The sequence below is a fragment of the Cydia pomonella genome, chromosome 21 (assembly GCF_033807575.1).
Source record: "Cydia pomonella isolate Wapato2018A chromosome 21, ilCydPomo1, whole genome shotgun sequence".
Classification (NCBI taxonomy): Eukaryota; Metazoa; Arthropoda; class Insecta; order Lepidoptera; family Tortricidae; genus Cydia; species Cydia pomonella.
In genome coordinates, this window is record NC_084723.1 from 9,352,618 (window position 1) to 9,376,891 (window position 24,274).

Sequence of the window (24,274 nt, forward strand, 5' to 3'; positions counted from 1 at the left end):
GAAAGAGAAATTTTACTATAATAGTCAATCAATGTGGTAGAAGGAGATAAAATGAAAAAGGTTGTTTCCTAGTGCATCTTGGGTGAGACAAATATATTAAAAGACATATTTCACTAGTATTCAAAAGTTTCACACCAGAATATTTCGATACCGGTTACCCAAAGTTTAAATTCGATACCGAACCTTTCGGTTTTATTATACTGGTCACAGTTTAGTGGCTCTGTGAGCGGTTGATCTCCATACCCCCAGGTTTTGTCATTTTATGAGAGTTTATACATAAATATTCCGTATAATTATCGAACCTGCTTACAAAATTTCACGAAAATCGGTTCATAAATATGACTTGTCTCGCATGGTCAATAAAGTATGTGTATCGTGAATGGATAGACTGAAAACTGATTTCTAGATGTTATGCTGCCCTAATAAACGCGGAAGTGGAATTTCCTCCAGAACTGTAAGTCACTCCGCGACTGTCTGTGCAATGTCTCGAATAAAAAATATTGCTCATGAATAAATTCGTGAGAACTGCATCTAGTTAAAAAGGCTGAATAAAAAAACTCATCATTTTTAAAATTAATCACAAAACTAGTAGATAAGTACGTCGCGTTGTGTTGGAGTTACAATCAATTCATCTTCAAACAGTTCCTATTGGTAGGGGAGCTCAAAAGGGGATTTTGGGATTTACTCGAGCGTGAATAAAGATTAACCTTGCATCCTGTTGAGTACCATGTATGAGTTCTTGAAACAGGATCGCGCGTACAGGACAGTCGGTCAGAATAGTAAAAAAAGGATTGTCACAAATACTCGAACGTGTCAGATTAAACTTGATTAAAGTACTTATTATAGTGGATTAATTACTTATACTCTGTTACTCCTCCGGCGCAGCGACCCAAAGTGTGTCTTAGCCTCCAACACGACTGCTCGCCACTGATCCCGGTCCTGTGCAGTTTCTCGCCAGTCTTCAACCTGGTGCTCGCGCAGATCCGTGGCCACCACATCCGCCCATCGATACCTAAGTCGACCGGCCGGGCGGCGTGCTGTCGGTTTTCCCTCAAACGCTCTTTTCACACCGTATGCGTGCAGCCGAAGGAAGGCATGCATTCCCACACTCCGCGCCTCTCTTTCACTTTTTCGCTATCTCTGGCACTCTCACACCGTCCGTGCTTAGACTTCCATTAATATAATTATAATAATACGCATTTTATGAAACAAATAAAATATGTAATCATTTGTTGTACCTGATAAAGAGGCTGATGAAGTGATGAATCTAATATTGACGACCCAATGGATCTAGTTGATGTGGAATACAACGATACGATCAAAAAAGATTAGAAAATGGTTGACCCTGCCAGCCATTTCTGAAACTTCCCGCTATTACCAATCTGGAAGCGCTCGAAAATATACCCATTCGTGAACTTTTGAGCTCTTAGCTTTTCATTATCTATAAGGTCTTCAAGCTCAAAACTTTGATAATTATTCCAGAACAATATTTTTTTATATTTTGAAGTGAAAACTTCTTTAGCGGCGCTGTGCATTTTTTGTGATGGGGAAAAAATGTTAAACTCGTGTCAGGGCGTCAGGTGTCACGTGACCGTCAGATTGAAAATTCGTAAGACGGACACGTGACATCATGGTGACGTGCAAATTGAATGTAATCGAAGCCTGGTTACTTTTTAAAAATCGTATCTCATTCAAGTGTGACATTTTATTTTCTTCATAATCAAAGTGCTTTCACAACGGTTAAAGAGGTTTAATCTTTGTTAATTGTGTTGTATTGTATCTTTGTGTTGTTGGGTGTCCATGATTGTAGATTCTCAAATAATTTCTTACCAAAAAGTTAAATAACAGAAAAGAAGCGTTATTGTTTTACTTTATATGATGGTGAACGATTCATTTACATTTACTGATTGTGTAGGCTGTAGTCCTGCTCACGTCTCATGAATTACTCTGTATATGTTATACAATATTACTTAACACTAAAATTCGCTAAAATTTATTTACGTAGGTATAACAGAGAATTATCTCTTTTTATAAAACTGCTACTCAATTTCTCCAAAATATCAAAAATGCACAACGTTAATATTCAAGTTTTCACTTCTGTCGGCACTTCCGGAGTGCAACCCTTTGTTTTTTTTAACTACGATATCTTATGAACGCGTCATTCGATTTTGGTCTACAAGTCGGCATACAACGCAGTTTGTTACGCACAAAAAATTGCTAAGTAAATAAAAAAATATACGACAAAAAGAATGGGAATTATCTTACAAAATGGAAATAAAATGTTTCTAACCGTCAGAATTAAGATACTTCTCCACCTTATCATCAGATTTAGGTTTTAAGGAAAGGGAGCCCCCCTCAGCTTTCATCGACTTTTGACTAGTTTTCAGTAGTTACTCCTAAATTTACACTATAGATAGAATTATAACACCAACAGCTATCGGTTCTTCAACCTTTTATCTCCATTCTGGCCTGCTGGATTTTGAAAGAAATTAACACGTATTATTTTTTTTTTTAAGCATTGTCTAAAAAAACACTTTTTTAGTTACTCGATTGCTGTGAAGGATTTTACATGTACGAAATCTACATATCCCCTTCGCCTTTGACGTCTCGCCTTTAATTTTAAATTAATTAACACAAAAATTATGGCCAGTAAACCTAAAATAGATCAACTTTCATGCCAAATATCTCGAAGACAGTTCAAGATTTAAGAAAGAGTTCGAATTGAAGCCCAAAGCCGAAGGCGAGGGCTTAATTAATACGAGTTTAGAATTCCTGTACCGCCCGCGGCAGATACAATGTTTATCATCACACTTGTGAGGAAAAAAATGGAAAAGAAAAAACTTCTGCCTAATTTCGGCCATAAATTACAGCCCTAGATCAAAATTTAGAATTTCCGAACCACATGAGTTACGAGCAAGTGTTATAAAAATGTTTATTGTGTCCGTAGAACGTCTCTTGGGACTTCCGAGCAAAGCCTTCCGCATTTACCAGGAGAGCATAATTTCAGGAGTTAGTGTTGGTGCAATTCAAACACAACATTGCAATATTTGCAACGTGTTATGCGTCCATTCCATCGATTTTACAACATTAGGTGAATAGGTTTCAATAAGTATATAATTAACTGGCCATCGATCGATTTTATGTATTTTCAATAAAGTTTACGAATTCTCAGCTAACTGTGTTAACTATGTTACGTAAGTTACGAATATACCTAAAGGAAGCGGAATGAACCCCTGCATTCCTTTATCCCTCACCCAAGGACGCCAATTCGAATTTATATTTTATATCAAAAAGCGCGTAAAATACACGCGCAAATCGTAACAAAATGACATCAAAGTCAAAACCAAAGTTCGAATTGGCTTCGAACTGAGGTGTCCGAGCCGAGCACATACTGTCCCGCTTCCTCAGGCCCCTAATCCACTGAATGTAAGCTATAATAACTTCAAATTCAAATCAGTTGGGCGAAGTCTGTCCTGCTATACAGACGTCATACTCGTATTTATCGCAAATTGCTCCTCGTTCATTCGTAGCGGAGACAAACATGGGGCTCTGGAGCTGATTTCTCTTCCGAGTTTACCAGGGAAACATAACATAATAGAGCTTTAGTTTCAAGTTGAAACTAAAGCTTCTGCATCCTAACTTCGCTGTATTATGCTGCCTTAGTATATGCGGAAGTTTTCTTCCTACTGGTGCAATTTTCTGCCAATTTCCTAATAAATAAAACAATTGAATCGGTGAGCCAAATTGGCTACCGAATAGACACCGCAGTAGGTTAACAGGGGCAGAGGCAAACCAAAAAAATAAAAAATAAGGCGCATTTTGCAGTGACTGGCGGGAGCATGCACCATTAAATCGTGATGAGCGGCGGAAGAAAAGGGAGGCCTTTGCCCAGCAGTGGGACACAACATAGGCTATAAGAAATAGTACAGTACTTTACACGTTCCTTGTAAATACTTACTTTGATCACCCGAAAACAAAAATTGTCTCCTAGCACCTTCAACGTCGCAGCGAGTGGCTGATTACTGAGCGGGTCCGGAGTACATACATATATCGTTGTACTTGTGAAGATAATAACAATAGTACTATTGCCCCGTGGTACATACTATTGACCCGGTCAACCTATGCCAAGACAAATATTCCAGCAAAAGGAAAACCATTTTCTCTCCAGAGGCAGTTCCACCATGCTTACACGGGAATTGAAATTGAATCGAAATGGAATCGAAATTTAATCGAAATTTAATTGAATTTAAATGGAATCGAAATTGGATTGAAATTAAATTGAAATTGGATTGAAATTGAATTGAAATCGAATTGAAATCGGATTGAAATCGGATTGAAATCGAATTGAAATCGAATTGAAATCGAATTGAACTCGAATTGAAATCGAATTGAAATTGAAATTGAATTAGATACATTTATCCAATACTTACATTATTTAAAGGTAGTATTTTTCACATAGGTACCTTAAATACGGTGACAGGTGTCATCTCAACAATTTTGAGTTCTAAGGTTATTAATTGTATGCAGATGACATCTGTCGACTGTCACCTTACCGAAGCTATGCCAGTTTTGTAATTAGTATTGTAATAAAAATAAGTCAATGTGGCTAACCCAAGTCTGTCATTATTTAACAACTTAATTATTGATACCTTCATACTTACCTAACAATTTGAATAAATAGAGGTATTTTTATCAGACAGCAAGGTCAAGGATAAATTTACGAGTGTAAATATGCAACCAATTTGAATAGGTATTTAAAAAAATACCAAATGCCTGTCAGACATTCACAGTAATCACAGTATTTACAGCTTAAGTATTTATGTTCCACCAAAAAAATTCATGTAAAATGTTGCCAAGACGAAACTATAAGGCTCGCATTGGATTAAAGTTATCAGTACCCCTAGTGTAAATATATTCGATAGCGTAACGTAACGTACGCGTTTGCATTAAGTCTCATTTTGTGTGGGTATAATAAGGGTTCAGATCTCTTGAAGAGCCAGGCTTCTAACTCTACAAGCCTTAACTTCACAAACTCTACACCTTAGTCAAAATATGTGGCTTGGCCGTTTAATACAAGTAAACCGTAAGAAAACCGGATTAGTCCCAAAAACGCTGTTTCTCCTCTGCGTTGAAAAGTCAAATGACAGTCGCTTTCGTAAAAACTAGTTTCCATGCCGAATCTCGGAAATAGGTTTGCAAGCGGATCCCAGACTCCCTGCGAGCCATGATATATTACCGGGACCTATAGTATTAGAAAAGTACCCGTCCCATACCTACGCACAGACAATACAGATGGACTAAACTTTGCTGTTTTTACAAGTCACAATAGTTTTTTTTATTAATTATGAAATTAATGAAATTATTACTTACCACATAAGTAAAATACATTTTAAATGCCGTTTTACCAAATAACCTCTATTGACCCAATGGCAATGACACTTGTTACTGCGACATGCAGGTGCTATTGTAAATATTTATGAACATGGATGTATGAATCCATGATGTGTTCATTAGACCAAGTGTGCCAATGTCATTACCGAATTTCAAAAAATGTAGGTCAAACCTAACCTAACACACTTCTATACGTGTCGCAGTTCTAACCTATCCTAGTCAGATCCTAGCCCACTTTTCTGGCAAGTAACAGTTCGTTTCTGTAAGGTCTTAGTTAGCCACGATGAATGATTCCACAAATGATTGTAACTAATAATTTTAATCAATACAGCCAAAACCGACGCCATTAGTTAGTGATGAATGCGTCTTTTAACACAATTATTATTCCCATTCTTGTTGTTGTTTGTTATAAATAATGTTAAGCCTAGCGAAATAACGGTACTTTTTTCTATGAAATTCCATAAATCTAAACAAATTACTATGATTTTGATGTCGATCGCTTCAGCATAACATATTCTAGGTTTTTAGATTTCGCTGTTTTTTTTAATATTTTTGTTTTGTTATTTTTGAAAAAAAAAAAACGAAAAACCTAATTTTTCATTGTGTTAAAATCATACTAAAAATCATAGAGATAGGAAAATATTTAGAAGTGGAAAAACGTTGTTTTCTTTTTGTATGCTGCACGATCACATAGTATACTGCCCTCTTGGTTGCTGTTACCAATGTTTCCACCAATCACAGCCTGCCTTGGCGACAATGCGCGACGCGGTATGCGTGAGATTCGCACATGCATGTTTATAAAAGTAGTATTTATTTGTTTGAGTATTGTATTTTATCCAGACGCATAGCCATAGCCTAAAGTTTAGTTAGGTTTTTGTCAGTCGGAGATAAGATTGCTTGTTCTAACATTATCTGTATAATATAAGTATTTTATTATTTAAATCGCTTTCACATAGAGATAGAGGTGATTCAATTAATCATTTTTAAAGTAAAAAAATACTATTTTTTAATATTTAAATTTGTGCGATTATGTATCACACAATTTAACAGATAAGGGATCTCTTTATGAGGAACTATAACTAAAGCAGATTTATTTTGCTTTCAGAAAATGGAGTGCAAATTTTCAATAAGAGATTTCTACAAAGGCAAAAACATTCTGGTGACCGGGGGCTGTGGGTTCATGGGCAAGGTGCTGGTCGAGAAACTGCTATACACCATTCCGGACATCGGGAGAGTGTACTTACTGCTGCGGCCGAAGAGGGGAAAGACTGTGCAGCAGAGGCTGGAACATATGCTTAGTTCTCAGGTAATGCTAGAACATTCTAGTGACCGGGGGTTGTAGGTTAATGGGCAAGGTGCTGGTCGAGAAGCTTTTATACGCCATCCCGGATATTGGGAATCTGTACTTACTGTTGCGGCCGAAGAGAGGGGCAGCGTAACAGCGGCTGGACCATATAATAGTTCTGAGGTAATGTACGAGTGGGTGGAGGGCCTTTACACCTCCAAATCTTATTAGTACTCTTACTCTGGCATTGAGGACCTTTTACAAATCCAAAATTTAATGTATAATTATTTATTAACCATAGAGACTATACCTCTCTGTTCATGTTTTCATTTCGAATATTAGTTATAGGGCTTAGCAAAAAGAAACTGCATTTTATGCAGAAAGCAAGCCGCTTTGCCCAGTGATACTAGGGACCAATCTGAATGATTTTGTCCGAGGAAACACAAATTTCATCCACTGGAATTTAAGATGGCGGAGCGTTTCCAAAATGGCAGCTATAAAATTTAAAAAAAATAGAAACAAAACGGCTGCACCGATTTTAGTGATTGATATATCAATCAATTCGTATTGATGCCTGTAATCGAAGAAAAAAATCCCATAAAATAAATTAAAATGACGGCCGAATATGAAGAAAATTGTGATTTTTTTTTCATATTTTTTGCTTCTAATGTAAATAACAGCTAAATGCGCTATAATATGGTTACATATTTTTTCATTTAAATGAAACCTGATAATATTATATACAAAATAAGTAAACTTATTTATTATTTCTTAGGAGTACTTTCAATTATCAATTTGGGTAGGTAATACATATTGGGGAGTTAATTAATTATCATATCAAATTCTACAACATAGCCATTTAAATCCAAAATTTGCAAATGCATATTTTTTAGAACAACAACGTCCCACTTTCAAAGCATGAGAAATGATAAATATTAATTTTTCACGTCACTAATATGATGTCACTGTGAATGTTGTATTGACTTGTGAAAGGCCCTTGAGGCCTACTTACAGAATATTTATTTAAATTTTGAACTGTTGCACTGTATCACAAGCAGTTTATCAACTATTCAAAATGTTACAGATGTTTGACAGACTCAAACGCGATCAGAAAGGAGCTATCCAGAAAATTATTGTAATACAAGGCGACGTTCTCATAGCTGACTTAGGTATATCTAGTGAAGATATGAAGACCCTTTCGGAGGAAGTGTCTGTAGTGTTCCATATGGCAGCCACTTTGAAAATGGAAGCCACACTGAAAGACAGTATGGAGATAAATACCGTGGGGACCCAACGCGCTCTTAGCGTCGCCAGGAGGTTCAGGAACCTGGTGATCTTTGTTCATGTGTCGACAGCGTTCTGTTATCCTGACTATGACGTTTTAGAAGAAAAGGTAAGTTTCCTTTATGATCATTATAGATAACCGTTATTTAAATAAATACTCGTAATATATAAATATTTGGGGACTAAGCAAAGCTTGTACTATAAGTACTAGGCGACGATATACTTACGTATATAGATATATACATACTTATATACAAAGATAACACCCATGACTCAGGAACAAATATTTGTGTTCATCACACAAATAAACGCTCTTACCGGGATTCGAACCCGGGACCATGGGCTTTACCATGGGCCAGTCCTATACTATGACCTTTCCATAACAAAAGCGACTAGGGCTCTGTCTGGCACATCCTCGATGTATATGGTGGCTATCCGTTCAGTTTAAGTTTATCATTCAATAAGGGTACTTATTGGTTTCTTAGCAATCAGGGCATGAATCGAAATAGCATTGTCTTCTGTTTCAGTTCCACGATCCACCAGCAGACCCCTATGACGTCATCCGCCTCTGCGAATGGCTGGACGACAAACAAATATCTCTCCTCACGCCATCCCTGCTGGGCAAGCACCCCAACACATACACGTTCACGAAGCGGCTAGCGGAAAGCTTGGTCCACGAGGCCTATCCGGACATACCTTGCGTTATTGCTAGGCCTTCGATTGGTATGTGATATCGCACTGAATCTATTTTAAGACTTACTACGCAGAAGATTGATTCATCACACATTGTGACTGAGAAGTTGAAAATGTCCCAAGCTAGCGTCTGGAACTCCGCAATAGCTTTTAATTCAATCACCAAACAACGGCATAGGCCCATTTTATTTTTTAATAAAATATAAATTCCTTTGAAATCAGTCCTTTGGAATACTTTCGGTTTGTAAAATGTTTATGTATTATGCCAAAATTGTGCGAATATGGCCATAAACTGAGAACGGTACATACCTTCTCGGCGTCTATCTGTTCTTCTATTACAGACTTTTAATATTCTATTAGGTGCCTAGTTGACTGCCACAGAGGTTTTTGTAAATAACCGACACAGAAAACTGAAATTTGTAATTGTTTATACGCTGGTGTTTCTTCCAGTTTGCCCCGCATACCTCGACCCTATACCCGGCTGGGTAGACAGCCTCAACGGGCCCGTGGGTCTGTTGCTGGGGGCCAGCAAAGGTGTCATCCGGACCATGCTCTGTGACGCCAGTATATATGCACAAGTCATTCCTGTGGACGCGGCCATCAATGCCATAATAGCACTCGCAATGATTGAGGCGACTAAGAAAAAGTTAGTAAAAATTCAAGTTATGATTGTCATTATTATCATTATGTTAGCCAAAATACGTCCATCCACTTATGGGTGCTGCACTCCCCTGAGATAATAACGTTGACTGTGGCAAAATGTTGGGGATCTATACCTATCTGCCTCAGAAACTGAGTCAGGCTCTCCTTCACCGGCGTGTGTTCGCCGTGAATCCCAAGAGGCAGGACTTTCAGCTCTGGTTAGCCTTCATAGCCATTCAAAGAGTCTTAGGATTACATACTCCAGACGTGATGGTGTTAAAGGGCCGCAAGTAATCAAAGATTTTCCACCGACCCCATACTTGTAGCTATTTGCTGGAACTGACAGATTTTAGTAGATGAAATACATAACGCCGAAGTTCTCCCAATGAAGGCCTTAGCGGTTACGTCATCTAAATACAATAAATATAATAAATTTTCGTCTAATCATCCAAGGAATACAGTACAATAATAATAATTATATTTCTGCTGTACATTGTTTCAGATCTGAAAACATACCTGTATATAACTTGAATGTGGGACACCTAAAACCAACGACTTGGGGTGAAGTGTTAAACTACGCTAAAGAGATAGGATGGAAATATCCTATGGCTTGGCCTTTGTGGTACCCCAACGGAGACATTACTACAAACTATGCATTACACGAAACCAAACGCATTCTTTTTCACCTAGTGCCGGCATATCTCATTGATTTTGTCCTCTTAATAGCTAGGCAGAAACGAATGTAAGTAGCTTTCGCTAGGTATACTCGTATTAGTTAAACACAATTTTTTATGATTTTTACACATAATTTATTAAAAAAAATGGGACTAAATTGTCTTTAAATCAGCTTAAAATGACCTCCGACTTTCTGGAGACGATATTGTCTTCGTGGTCCCGAATAAAAATTGGCTAAAGATCAACGTCTTCAGCTGCGCTAGTTCTTCAAACTTGGTCATGGTTGGTCTTGGCTGGTTGGTTGGTTGGTTGGTGTTTAATCAACTTGAACATTTTGCGCAAGGGTTGTCATTCTGTAGACAGCGATATTTACGCTTTACTCTAAAATTTGTGATTTATTTACAGCATGGTAAGGATACAGGAAATAATCTCAAATGGGTTGAAGCTATTGCAATACTTTACTACGCGGGAATGGCATTTTCCCTGTCCTAATTACGATGCTATCCATACAATATTGTCAGAGGAAGAAGACCAAATGTACCAAACGTATAAAGAAGACTTTGATATAGAGTCGTACTTATGCAAAGCTGTGGAGACAGGACGAGTTGTCTGCTTTAAGGACGACCTCTCGAAAATGCACATCTACAAAATGTATTATTATTTGTAAGTACGAGTATCTGTTTCTTTTAATAATTGGCCAAAACTTTTCATGATAAGAAACTTGATTAAAAGTTATCCGGAATAGATTAATTGCTGTATTATATTTAGGGTTCCGTACTCAAAGGGTAAAACGGGACCCTATTAATAAGACTCCACTATCCGTCCGTCTGTTTGTCTGTCTGTCCGTCTGTCACAGGCTGTATCTTATGAACCGTTTTAGCTAGACAGTTGAAATTTTCAGAGATGATGTATTTCTGTTGCCGCTATAACAACAAATACTAAAAAGTACGGAAGAATATTTTACCCAAGTTTTTATACTGTATCGTGCTATTATATTGAATCACTTAGGTGATTATAAGTCTGGGTAAAAATATCTTATGGGATGATCAAACATACTTAAAGTAAATAAGTATAAACAATAGTGTGGAAGTGAACGTTAAACGTAAAAATTAAATTAAGTAGTATAAATATAAGTATGGCATATATTTATTGGCCCGCAACACTTTGTCACTACTAAGTGCGGAGTTGCTATACTCATTACACTGACTCTTAATGCCTCTCTTTAGACGATTGTATATACAGAAAAAATCACATTTTTGTTTGATTTTATTTTTCATAACATCTCAGTAGTTTTAACAGTATGTAATCTTTCTAAGTCTCTGCATCCCCTTAAATTCAAAAGGGAAACAAACATAGACATATCAAATCAAAAATAGTATAATTAATAATAATCACTTAACCACCTCACCACCAGTTTAACTGTAACGTGATCTGGGTTCCGGCGGAATATCAGTGCTTTGCTCGAAAGAGGAAGTTTCTGAATCGAAACCCGTTTTTGCTGAAATGCAGCTAATTCCATTTATCGTGTTTATATACATCTTATGTCTGTGATATTTCCATTGTACATTTTAGTTTTTTGTTTTAAATTGTGTGTAGCAACCAAATAAACGTTTTATCTATTTATCTAATAATTAAATATCTCTAATTTCCAGTCTGTACGTATTGGATATGGTAGTAAAGCTCGTGTTCTGGTGTTTCGTGTTGTCGCTGCTGGTCAGGAGCTGCGAGCCTCTGCGCGAGTTGCTGGCCCTCGGCGGGCCGGTGCTCAAATATCTGCCGTTCCTGGGCGAAGCTATAAGTACTTAAACACTAATTTGTGGTGCATTCATGTATTTATTTATTTATGTTGGGGTCAAATCTTGAAAGCTAAATTAGACCCACTTCCCATTTTATTATTCGATTGAGCGGAAACTTCACATAGGTACATAATTATGTAAGTTGACATTGCAATATTATGGTACCATCGCCTAGACTGCTACTACTGGGACTAGATGGATCTGTGTAAAACTGTCCTATATATGTCCTGTATATTTATTTGTTTTATTCATCGAGCTTACCTGATCATGGACACGTGAGTAGGCCATATGAACTCTGTGATAAAACCACGCAACCTAATTGTGTTTGGGGTTGTTAAAATTGTCAAGATGAGTATTAGTTTTCCATTAAAAGAAAAGTAGTCAGCGATAAAAACTTGTAGCAAAAATGAAAGTTGTAACAAAAAATTGATTTTATCTTTACTCAGGTACTTTTTTAACATTTTACACACGAAAGTCGACTAGGTATATTATAAGTTACAAAAAACGGATTGGAAATGTTTGGTAGCATTACGCGTATAACTGCAATCTCAACAGAAACGAACTGATGCCACAACATAATAGCATTTTGTGCAACAGGTACATAAAAATGGTTCTTAAAATTCAAGGAACGAAGATAAAGACAAAAAGAAGTTAAAGAGAGGTTCGAGAATTTTAGGCCGAATTATGTAACACAATATTTTTTCTAAGACAGCAGCAAACACCTAAAATTATAAATAAAATCAAAGTAAATATTGGTTTGTAGATCTTTGTCTAGAAGTCAGAATATAAAAAATCATAATATTGTATGAATATATTATTAGGATCCAAAAGATAAGCCCCCCTCCCTTGCGCTTCTAAAGAAGTTAATTTCGATCTCACCAGCTGTCTCATTTAATCGTTAAATAAAAGGGCTGCAGTAGAAAAAGCCCTAAAATCGTTCAGCTAATTCTTGAAATACACTCTCACAATGGATTTCCTTTTGTGTTCTCTATCAAGTACTTATACCTAATTATCTACTGCCCACCTGAATCTGCTGTCAAATATCATGAAATATTTAATAAAAATAAATTTAGCCTGTTCCGGATATAATTATTTGGTATGTTTGCATTGGAACGAAGCATGTTGCTGATTTGCAATTATTATCTTACATATTTTTTTTTGTTTTGATTCATAATGAATGTGAAGAATAAATCTGTTTCTTTAACATTCCCTCACTAGAATACAAGAATATAAGCATCTCGAATGGTATATTTATATCGGCCATCGGTAGAAGTTTCTTCATAATTATATTATGTGTTTAGCACATAAGATAAGTTTACACTACCATAGGACACATTCTAGGTTTCCTACAGTGCTTCCGTTAACTTAGACCGTTTTGTTTTATGCGGCCCTGGTTAAGGTGCAAGGAAAATGCATCCCCCACCATTGGTAGAAACACCTTTAAAAGTGGATGTGCAAGTGCATTTTGTAAATTTTTGATTGTATAAATAGGTAGGTATGTTATGAAAATGCATCTCGCACCATTGGTAGAAACATTTTTAAAAGTGCTTGTGCAAGTTCGTTTTGTAAGTTTTTGATTGCATAGATAGGTAGGTATGTTATGTGCATTAACTTGGAACAATTATATTATGTTAAGGACACACTGTGCATTGCATCAAAGAGAATTTATTGTAATAGAGTGGCCGAATATAAGAAAAAAATGTGTCCCTTAGTTTGACATCCAAAACAGATGGCGCTGTACTGTGCCATATATTTTGTGGTCACTGAATTGTCAAACGTCAACTGTTGACAATCGGAATTACCGCAAAATGTATGCAGCTGTACAGCGCCATCTCGTTTAGTTGTCAGATTCGAAGCACGGAATTGTCTTGGATTTTACACTACAATCCTACTTGAATCCTACTCCATCAATGTGTCTTCGACAGTATATAGATTTTTACACAAAGTGTATCTACTGATGAGGAGATGAACGGAGAAGAGATGTGGATTACCGATAAAATGCTTTTGGTTAATACTAATACCCCCGCGCAACTCCTCTGATCTCCGCCTCAGTGGCCTTTCCACAAGTCATACCAAGCTAAGTTTTTTGCGATTTTGATAGCCCAGCCCGTGCAAGTGTAAATGTCATAATTTCATAGAAGTTTGACGTTTTAAATATGGTCTGACTCTTGTGATAATCATGTTTAGAAAAAGGTATGATTTTAGGCTACCTTTCCACTGAGGCGGAGATGAGAGATATGGGGGGAATCAATCGTTGTAATCCACATCTATCTGTAAGTCCACTATATCTACATTGTACATCCTTCCCCCACTTTTTTACTGAAATACCAATTTGAATAATAAATAAGTATAGTTTTATTTATTACGAGATTTTATTGAACTTGCCCTGATGTTAGTGTGGGTCAAATCTTGGAAGATAAATTTGACCCACTTCCCGATTTCCGATTGAGCTGAAATTTTACATGCATATGTAAATCGGATGACAATGCAATATTATATTGAGATGAAATGGAGCTGTTCTGATGATGGAGGCAGGAGGTGGCCATGGGAACTCTGTGATAAAACAACTCGAACTATAGTTGTGTTTATGGTTGTATCGATGGGTATTTGTTGCCTGTGGAAAGAAAAGTGCAGAAGTGCAATAACAACTTGCACCAAAAATGGTTTTTATTTTTTGTCAAAAAACTTATTTTTTATTAAACCTGTAACTCTGTCTTAAGTGTATTTTCAGTATTCAAATGTATTCGGCAAGGGACTTCCACTGGTCGCATAACAACTTTTGTCATATTTTTAATTGTCATAACACTTTATGCATAAAATTGTAAGTCATAAAAATCTTTATTCAGAATTATTCCTGAGCATAACTGGATTTTTGTCATAAATGAGTGATAGCATAATTTTTATAGTCCTAATTTAATTCGCATACAATTTTAGGTTAGGTTCGTTATTACTTTTTTAGGTATGCACAAAAAATATATGACAACTGATATATAATATGAATTTTCATTTGTATGCGCAATGATGATTGCCCTACAAGTTGCTATGCGTATCAAAGATATGACTTAAACTTTTATGCAACCCAATATGGACCCAGCCGGCAATGATTAAGTGTAAGTGTCAGTTAAATGTAAGTAAATTCTCTCATATTTCTGTATGGGAATAGAAATTGAAAGTTTCCTGTTTCCTGTGAAATCTTTCTAAAAATTTATAACTTTTTGGAAACTCTGAAACTCGCTCTAGTAGGTAAAGCAGAGACGCTTTCCGTATAGATTTTCGTACATTGATCCACCGGTTGACATCTCTATTGCACTCGCATTATTATATTGCTGTCAAGCTCACACAGTGATATTGACAACCGGCATCATGGGCGAGACAGCAATATAACTATTCAAGTAAACCTTAGAGCATCTGGAACAGTGGAACAGTACTGAAGCAGCAGTTTGCTTCCGCGTTTACTAGGACCACATAAAACAGAGGAGCTTTCAAAACTTTCCATTCATATGACGCGGAGTGGCGTTTTAACTTAAAAATATATAGGTACCTGATTTGAAATTCGCCGTGCATCTCACTGGAGCTTAATTGAAGTGAGCGAAAGGTACTGCGCATTCAAACCAATATCAGTTTTTAGTGTTCGAATGGCTATTCAAAAATATCACCAATAATTCGCTATAAAGGAACCGATACCCCTTGATTTTTGATTTAGAATATTTGCCACGAATCTAGAGATCCAGTTATTTGTACTTAGCTTATAATTGTAGAAAACGTTTTGTGAACTGACGGAATGCAATTACCAATTGAACGTGCGCTAGATGGCGTCACTTGTACCCTTACCATGAGTTTCCCGTGGCCGTAAACGCTACCGAATTGACTGCGTGAACTCAAACCACAGATCTTCAATGACGCATAAAAGGGAAGTTATCACGTATATGAACATTTCATGAGCGCGAAAGAGGTAGACTACAAATGAAAAAACGTGATTACTTTTTTGAGCCTATTAGCGGCCGCTGGGCCGCTATCGCTTGATACACTTGAATGTACTAAAACGTAAGGTTAGCGTACTGAAAAATACGAAAAGCTGTATTCAGGATATACGGTAGGCGACTATATCTTGGAATATACTGGTTTCAGTCCATTGGGACAATTTTGCCAGTGTCAAGGACAAATTGTCCAGTGTATTAGGAGCTTTAAATACGACTAAAATTGTACGGTTAGTACAAGACCAATGTACGGTGATTTTATTAGCTCTTGTAAAGCGATAGCTGGACTTTACAAGTAGCACGTGGACTACCGGCCGTTGACTCCAAAATGGTGGTTACATGCGTTTCAAGATTAATTCTCCATTCACTGCACACTATATACCTATCACATTAGCTTACTGTATAATACTTAAGCTATCGATATTACACTTATGGCGCAGTACAGCGCCATCTGTTTTCCATGTCAAACTAAAGGGCACATTTTTTAGACTTTACCTCTCTATTCAATCAATTATCTTTCCTCTTCCTCGCGTTATCCCGGCATTTTTGCCACGGCTCATGGGAGCCTAGGGTCCGCTTGGCAACTAATCCCAAGATTCGGCGTAGGCACTAGTTTTTACGAAAGCGACTGCCAATCTCACCTTCCAACCCAGAGGGTAAACTAGGCCTTGTTGGGATTAGTCCAGTTTCCTCACCATGTTTTCCTTCACCTAAAAGCAACTGGTAAATATCAAAAGATTGTTCGTACATAAGTTCCGAAAAACACATTGGTATGAGCCGGGGTTTGAACCCGCGACTTCCGGATTGCAAGTCGCACGCTTTTACCGCTAGGCCACTAGACAGGGTCGGGCCAAACTAACACTGCTAATTGCTAACTAAGGTAGAAGTACTAGTGCTCGACGCTGCACTAGTACTCGACATGGACACTTAATTAAAAAAAAAAAAATTATTTATTTCAAGCCAAATAGGCTCATATTTGTACAATATTCAAACATACACACACATTATAATAGAAATAGACACTAAAGAATAACTACACTAAAATATACAATAAATTTACAAATTAAAATAAATATGCTTATGCTATGCCGCTAGCCGACGCCTGTCCTTATGTCAAAGTGACAAGGATTAAGTTCAAATACAGAAAAATCTTCATTGTTCAAATTTAACCTTTATTTCCATGAAATAAAGTGCCCATGTCGGTGCATGACTAGTGCAGCGTCGAGCACTAGTACTTCTACCTTAATTGTGGAATGTCATAATTAGTGTCAAATTTCTATGAAGATACGAGTATGACGTCTATAATGACACTCACTTTGTTCTGTTCAAATAGATGCAAAGTTAGTTTAGACGAACTATAGCCGTGTCAAACTCGAGGTGATAAATACTAGTGCGCATGTCACTGGGTCACTCCATATCTATAAGGCCTATTCTAAAATCGAAGTGCAACAGGCAATTGTAGGTCAATCAAAGTAGAGAGGGATAGGATGAGAATGGATGTTTCCCTGAGCGTGAGCGAGACAAATAAAAGTGCATTGGGAAATGGGAAAAGACCCCGTGTAGTTTATGGTGCCCTGTTAAACGCGGAAGGGAAATGGCTCCGAAGCTGATACTTATTCTGTTTGACTTCTAAAGGTGCGACCAGACCGCAGCTTAAAAAACGGTCACGATACGGAATCGCAGTGACGCGTCGTATGCGTACCATTTTTGACGCATGTGCTCCCCACACCATACAAAATACAACAAATTGTGACAAAATATTTTTAATAATATATATATAATATATATATCCTGAGAGGGAAATGAGCACTACCTTTGTATGAAAATTTCGCGTGGGACCTACAAAAATTGTCTTAAAAATCAACGTCACTCGATAAATAAGGAGGGAGGGCTATTATTACCAATACCTTGGCATCAAAGTCACCTATAGCGGTTCAAATCTATGTGCAAGCTGATCTATTGCGAGTTGCATATCATTGAGAAACGCCATCCAGTGCATCCTGAAGCAAAGCCTGACACTAAAGCTTCTTTAGGTTTATGCTTTCCTAGTAAACGTGGAAGAAAAATTGACCCCGATCATCCAGTACAGCTGCGTGACAATAAACTGTAACACAATTTCTGCACAGGCTTTGCAGATAACGTGTGAAATTGCCACTATGATGAGCGTCAATCTTTTATAGAAATGTACGTTTATTTTTACTTGATGTGCCGAAGGAAAGTCTTCCCAAGTAGCGAAATTTTCCACATAGGAAAGTTTCAGAAATACCTGTGATTTTCGTATGGGGATTGATACTTTCCGGAATACAAAATGTTTTTTAGGGTTCCGTAGCCAAATGGCAAAAAACGGAACCCTTATGGATTCATCATGTCCGTCTGTCTGTCCGTTTATGTCACAGCCGCTTTTTTCCGAAACTATAAGAACTATACTGTTCAAACTTGGTAAGTAGATGTATTCTATAAACCGCATTAAGATTTTCATACAAAAATAGAAAAAATGACCGGCCAAGAGCATGTCGGGCCACGCTCAGTGTAGGGTTCCGTAGTTACTCTTCCGTCGCAATAAGCTAAACTGGAGCTTAAAGTATAGTAAATTGTTAACCAAGGGATGAAACGGTACCTTTCACCCGAGTTAAACAAATAGGCAAATTTGCATAATCAGTACCTAATTAAAGTAAGTCTTTTTACTATGAAAGGAAAACTTTTTGCGATAACTCAAAAACAGCTAAACTGATCATGTCCGGTATAGTTTTCATTTAATGTCTTTCTTAAGCTCTACTTTCACGATTTTTTTCATATTTTTTTGGACCTATGGTTCAAAAGTTAGAAGGGGGGTGACAGATTTTTTTTTTCTTTCGGAGCGATTATCTCCGAATATATTCACTTTATCAAAAAATATGTTTCATGAAAACCCCTATTAGTTTTGAAAGACCTTTCCAACGACACCCCACACTCTAGGGTTAGAGCGAAAAAAATATTTCACCCCCACTTTACGTGTGTTTACGTTACGTGTACCCTAAAAAAAATTAAATTTTTAGATTTTATTGTACGACTTTGTCGGCTTTATTGAATTATATATCCATGCCAAATTTCAGCTTTCTAGCACTAACGACCACGGAGACGGAGCAAAACCTCGGACAGACAGACAGACAGACAGACAGACAGACAGACAGACAGACAGACAGACAGACAGACAGACAGACAGACAGACAGACAGACGGCCCCTGCGGCATAGTACCGAAGACGCTGGCAGCATTTCCTCGCTGGATCGTTAGACTGATGCGTTGAGCGAGGAAGCTGCCAGCTCTTTGATCTCCTGTGGCGTCTCTGAGTCTCTTAGACAGATCTTTGAAGAGTTTGATGATTAATTTTTTTTTTGCCGATTTAATTGTAGGATTTTTATTAATGGCGGAGCCATGGGGTCCGCGAGGACTACAGCTAACAGAGCCACTAGAATATCTACTAAACGGAACTTTGAAATTCACTCTGTATTTATATATAAAATATAATACATTTTAAGTAGTACTTATTTTGAATAAAACGCAGCGCATTAGTTGGCCACCGACAAGCTTACATAATAAACCCCGGACAAAAGCCCGGTTAGCACTTATGCCTCAATCTGTGTGGCCGCTGTGGCCAGTGATATAATTAGAGTGTGCCCATTGTACTCTATGGGCTATGGTGGAGCCCATAGGGTTGCCATGTGAAAATATGTATCAGGTAGTGCATTTTAGGACTTTTTGCAGCCGAATGCTAACATACCGGATACTTGTATCTTCTGTTACGAAATATTACACTTATTTATTTATCAGCTTAGGTAATAAAATCTTGAATAAAGACCCGGTTGGTACTTGATACTTGCTATATTATTATTAAGGTGAGGAGGGCAAGCGAAAGCACGGCGGGCAACTTCTCAGGTATAAAGATGTGCTTAAGCGCCACATGAAAAGCTGCAACATTGACCCGTTTCTGTGGGAGAAGCAGGCGGCCGACCGCCCTGTGTGGAGATCTTTCGTAGTTAAGCAAACAAGTGATTTTGAATCCCGTCGACTTGTGGAACTCGATGTCAGACGGGATGAGCTGAAAGCCCGCCCACCAGCGGCTATTACGTACAATTACGTAAATGGTGTGCTTTCTTGCCCGTCGTGTGCACGGGTCTTCGCAAATAAAATCGGCTACGCGAGCCACTTGCGAGCACACCAACGTATTCGACGGAGCTGAAACAGTCGCCGTGGTCGAAACCGGCCGGGAGAGTATATATTATTATTAAGGTACTAATGGTGGAGCCCGTAGGATAGCCATGTTAAATATTTTATACTTTTTGATAGTCCTTTTTCATCGCCTCCTTGAATTGTTTGATAAAAACACATAAGTACACAGAACTTCTTTTTTACAAGGTACAGAGGCTGGTAACATAGTGAAAAATGAAATTTTTTCGTACAAAAATCGGAAAATACCTTTTTTAGACTTCTCAACGAACATGGTAACCCTGCATCAGAGTGGTACAAGCTTAATGTACGACTCCAATTTCTCTTACGTGGTTATGAAAGGTAAAATTGTCTAGGTGGTGGGTCCGCTTTGTTAAGATTGCATCTCAGTGGATTCGGTATTTCCTTATATGATATATGTATGAAGCATAGGTACCCATTGTTTTTTTTTACTGTACAAAAATGAAATTTTATTCAAGGATTAAAAATTTAAGAGAAAAAATAGATGTTGGATTTCTTAGCCTAGGACAGCTATATTTCCAATGCTGTGTTCACGACTAAGAGCGTTTTCACATTATCCGACCCAATATCGGATGTACCTACAATGTCGGGTCGCTGCGCGTGTGCTTGAAACGCCGGCCTGCTTCAGCGGCACGCTACAGCAAAATATATTACGCCTACACATGTTTTGCACGCAATCAAAAATTAGCGGTCCGATATAGCTGACGGGGGATCCGACATGGCTGAAATTATCAAAGCTTCAATCCAATATCCGATGTCGGATGGCTCCTGGGACGTGTGCACAAATCACGCGAGGTTCGATAGGGGGGAGGGGGGTAGCGAAAAAATTACGATAGATCACGTTGGGGGAGGGGGGTATAAGGAGACCTCACGTGTATTTTTCTATACTGTACGAAAATAAGAAAAAATATCTAAGTACCACATACTTTTTCTCAGTTTCGTTACACATAAACATAAATCTTCACTTGGCACTACACTTCAAAATAGCGAGTATAAACAAGATTTACTCAATATAATACTATTTATCTTAAATTAGGTCGAATGAAAAATAAATAAAAATACCAGTGAGTTTATGTGGGGGAGGGGGGGTTAGCTAAGAACTTCACCAAATATCACCAAGGGGAGGGGTCAAAAAAGTAGCCGAAAAAACCTCGCGTGATTTGTACACAAGCCCCTATGAGGAAGACAGCCGTAAGAGAGTGTCCTGTGACATAACGTCTGCCTTTTTTGGACAATTTTTTTTTTGACATTTTTCTTAAATAAATTTTAAAAAACGCATATGTTAAACGTATTACTCCTATCCGATATCCAGAATCGGATCGGACAATGTGAAAATGCTCTAAGAGACAATTGCACCAACCACAATTTGGACTGATCATGATCAACGTCATTCAGTAACTTAGAAAATGTTTAACCCAGCGGAGCAGAGAAGAGATGTGGATTACAACCAATGCTATTGGTTCGCACACGTCTCCTCTGATCTCCGCTCATCTCGGCCTCAGTAGTGAACCTTACTGGCCCAAGGTTTATTCACAAGATTTTTGTCTCACAGATCTACCATACAGGCGATTTTCATTGTGTTAACAAAACTCGAATTTATAACTTTACTTTGACACTTCAAGCTTTTAAGGGTTACATTTCAGGCCCGCGTTCCCTCAGGTTCTTTCCTATTATTGGTACTAGTATCTACAAAGATACTACTAGTACTAGTAATAATAGGTACTACTACTAATATTTGACCTTAATTATTATCCAGCCGTATATTCAAAAGAGCAAAATTGTATTACAACTTTAGTTTTACTTCCCTGTACATGCCTCTAATATCTCTATCACACAGTACTAGGTGCAAGAATTGAGCATAATTCGAATCGTTTTTTCGATCCATTTCAATTGGGTGCCTCTTAGCGCAGCGGGCGATTAGCGGTGGCTGTGTCGCTCACTCATTACCGCACCATAATAGCGCGCTCAAACGCGCCGCGCGCTTTCATCTCGCCGCGGCTGCGGGCGAAGCGGCGGCGGCAGCGGAGGCGATAGCGGGAGCGTTAGTGGTGGCTGTGTCGCTGACAATGTTACGTTCTATATCAATGACATAGAACGTAACTTTTGAACTTTGAAACTGGTGTAATAAAAGCCTCAATTGCCTAGTTCGTTTACGTTTTATCCTTACAAATGTTGTTTTTAAATAGTTATAATTTTTGAATTAAATATGATTGTTAATTAGACATCATTTTAAATTAAATTGTTTGATTTTTTATTTGTATAGGTATTGTTATCTGAATGATCTTAAATTTGTAATAACTAATGACTCTAAGTATATGTAAGTATTTTAATGTTATTTGAATGTTTATATTGTTTAATTCTATTGATATATTTTTATTGGTAGGTATGTAAGCCACATGGACATGATCTGTATGATGCTTATGTATTTTAAATAAATAAATAAATCAAATCAAAAACATCATCAGACAGCAAATATTAAAACGCATAACATATAACATGCATAACATAACACTATCTCCTATTTGGTTACCCTTGACAGGTCTAAAATGTTTTAAATTATCCAATACAGATGATTAGAGTCAAGAAGCGCTAGCGATTTAATACAATACTTATAAATTATAAGCTTCTATCTTTTTACTGTTCAATTTTGAATGCGGCGGAACTTGCAGTTGTTGCTTGCTATACCAAAAAATGAAATAATTACTTGAATCAATTAGTGCCACTTCACACTAGCGTTTTTTGAGCATATGCGGCTACTCAGTGCTGTGGAAAACAGAGTCGCTGCGTAGTTACACCACCATTGCGTCGAGCAGCAGCCATAGAGTTGACTACGCGCCAACCCTCGCTCGTGAGACGCTATGAATAGTGTGGTGTGGCCCTTAAAGCCTGCAGACCGCTTCCGCTCTGACACCCGCTACGCCTATCACTACGCTTAGAGCCAAAGCTTGATAATATGACGAAATTTCTCTCATTCCTCCATACATTTGAATTTAAACCGTACTCCTCATTCCTAGGGCCCATTACCATTATGTAACCAAGCCGTACCGGTAATTGTTTTTATTCATTTATTACCACCATACAGAATAGTCGTAATGGCGAGTGGAACTTATCATCGTTGTGTTATTGGAAGTTTCTGTGTTTATTGGGCCGATCGGTAGCCTTTTATTGGGATTAAGAAATGAATTGGGAATGGTTTATAAGTGCGGTTCGGTATTGTTTTGCTTTTTGTAAATTTTGACTACACTTTAATTGAATTTGAAATTAAAAACTGGATTTCGGGCAGAAGTTCATATCTGGTTTAATAATGTATTTGATTTTGGTACCAAAAATAAATTATAATGAGATTTTAAAATATGAAATCCCAATTTAAATGTTCGTACTTAACACATGTGTATTCAATAGTATTGTTTTCTTAAGCAGTATTTTTCAGCATGTGAGTTTCGACCGTCTGAAAAAGAAGAAAAAAGCGGCCAAGTGCGAGTCGGACTCGCCCATGAAGGGTTCCGTACCATTTATGACGTATTAAAAAAAACTACTTACTAGATCTGGTTCAAACCAATTTTCGTTGAAGGTTTGCATGGTAATGTATATCATATATTTTTTTTAGATTTTTCATTCTGTTATTTTAGAAGTTACAGGGGGGGGGGGGGGGGGACACACATTTTTTCACTTTGGAAGTGTCTCTCGCGCAAACTATTCAGTTTAGAAAAAAATGATATTAGAAACCTAAATATCATTTTTGAAGACCTATCCCTTGATACCCCACACGTATGGGTTTGATGAAAAAAATTTTTTTTTTTAAATTTTTATGACGTATTAAAAAAAACTACTTACTAGATCTCGTTCGAACCAATTTTCGGTGGAAGTTTGCATGGCAATGTATATCATATATTTTTTTTAGATTTTTCATTCTGTTATTTTAGAAGTTACGGGGGGGGGGGGGGGACACACACTTTTTACCACTTTGGAAGTGTCTCTCGCGCAAACTATTCAGTTTAGAAAAAAATGATATTAGAAACCTTAATATCATTTTTAAAGACCTATCCATAGATACCCCACACGTATGGGTTTGATGAAAAAATATTTTTTGAGTTTCAGTTCTAAGTATGGGGAACCCCCAAAATTTATTGTTTTTTTTCTATTTTTGTGTAAACATCATAATGCGGTTCATAGAATACATCTACTTACCAAGTTTGAACAGTATAGCTTTTATAGTTTCGGAAAAAAGTGTCTGTGACAGAATCGGACAGACAGACGGACATGACGAAATTCAGACGAATCTATAAGGGTTCCGTTTTTTGCCAT

At 37.4% G+C, this 24,274-nt stretch overlaps 1 protein-coding gene across 1 annotated transcript; it reads left to right on the plus strand.

Moving 5' to 3' along the window:
• Window positions 1-5,858: 5,858 nt before the first annotated feature.
• LOC133529780 (putative fatty acyl-CoA reductase CG5065) lies at window positions 5,859-12,924 on the plus strand. The gene is made up of 8 exons (XM_061867588.1): window positions 5,859-6,355; window positions 6,497-6,697; window positions 7,761-8,069; window positions 8,488-8,683; window positions 9,104-9,299; window positions 9,798-10,037; window positions 10,376-10,633; window positions 11,623-12,924. Exons 2-8 carry the CDS (start codon window positions 6,500-6,502, stop codon window positions 11,774-11,776), a joined length of 1,551 nt encoding a protein of 516 aa, XP_061723572.1. The 5' UTR covers window positions 5,859-6,355; window positions 6,497-6,499; the 3' UTR covers window positions 11,777-12,924.
• Window positions 12,925-24,274: the final 11,350 nt, after the last annotated feature.

Bases quoted from the DNA above. Each gene is read 5' to 3' on its own strand.
- LOC133529780 (XM_061867588.1), top strand. From the start codon at position 6,500: ATGGAGTGCAAATTTTCAATAAGAGATTTCTACAAAGGCAAAAACATT. The intron at 9,300-9,797 runs GTTAGTAAAAAT...ACATTGTTTCAG, and splicing joins ATTGAGGCGACTAAGAAAAA to ATCTGAAAACATACCTGTAT. The intron at 10,038-10,375 runs GTAAGTAGCTTT...ATTTATTTACAG, and splicing joins ATAGCTAGGCAGAAACGAAT to CATGGTAAGGATACAGGAAA.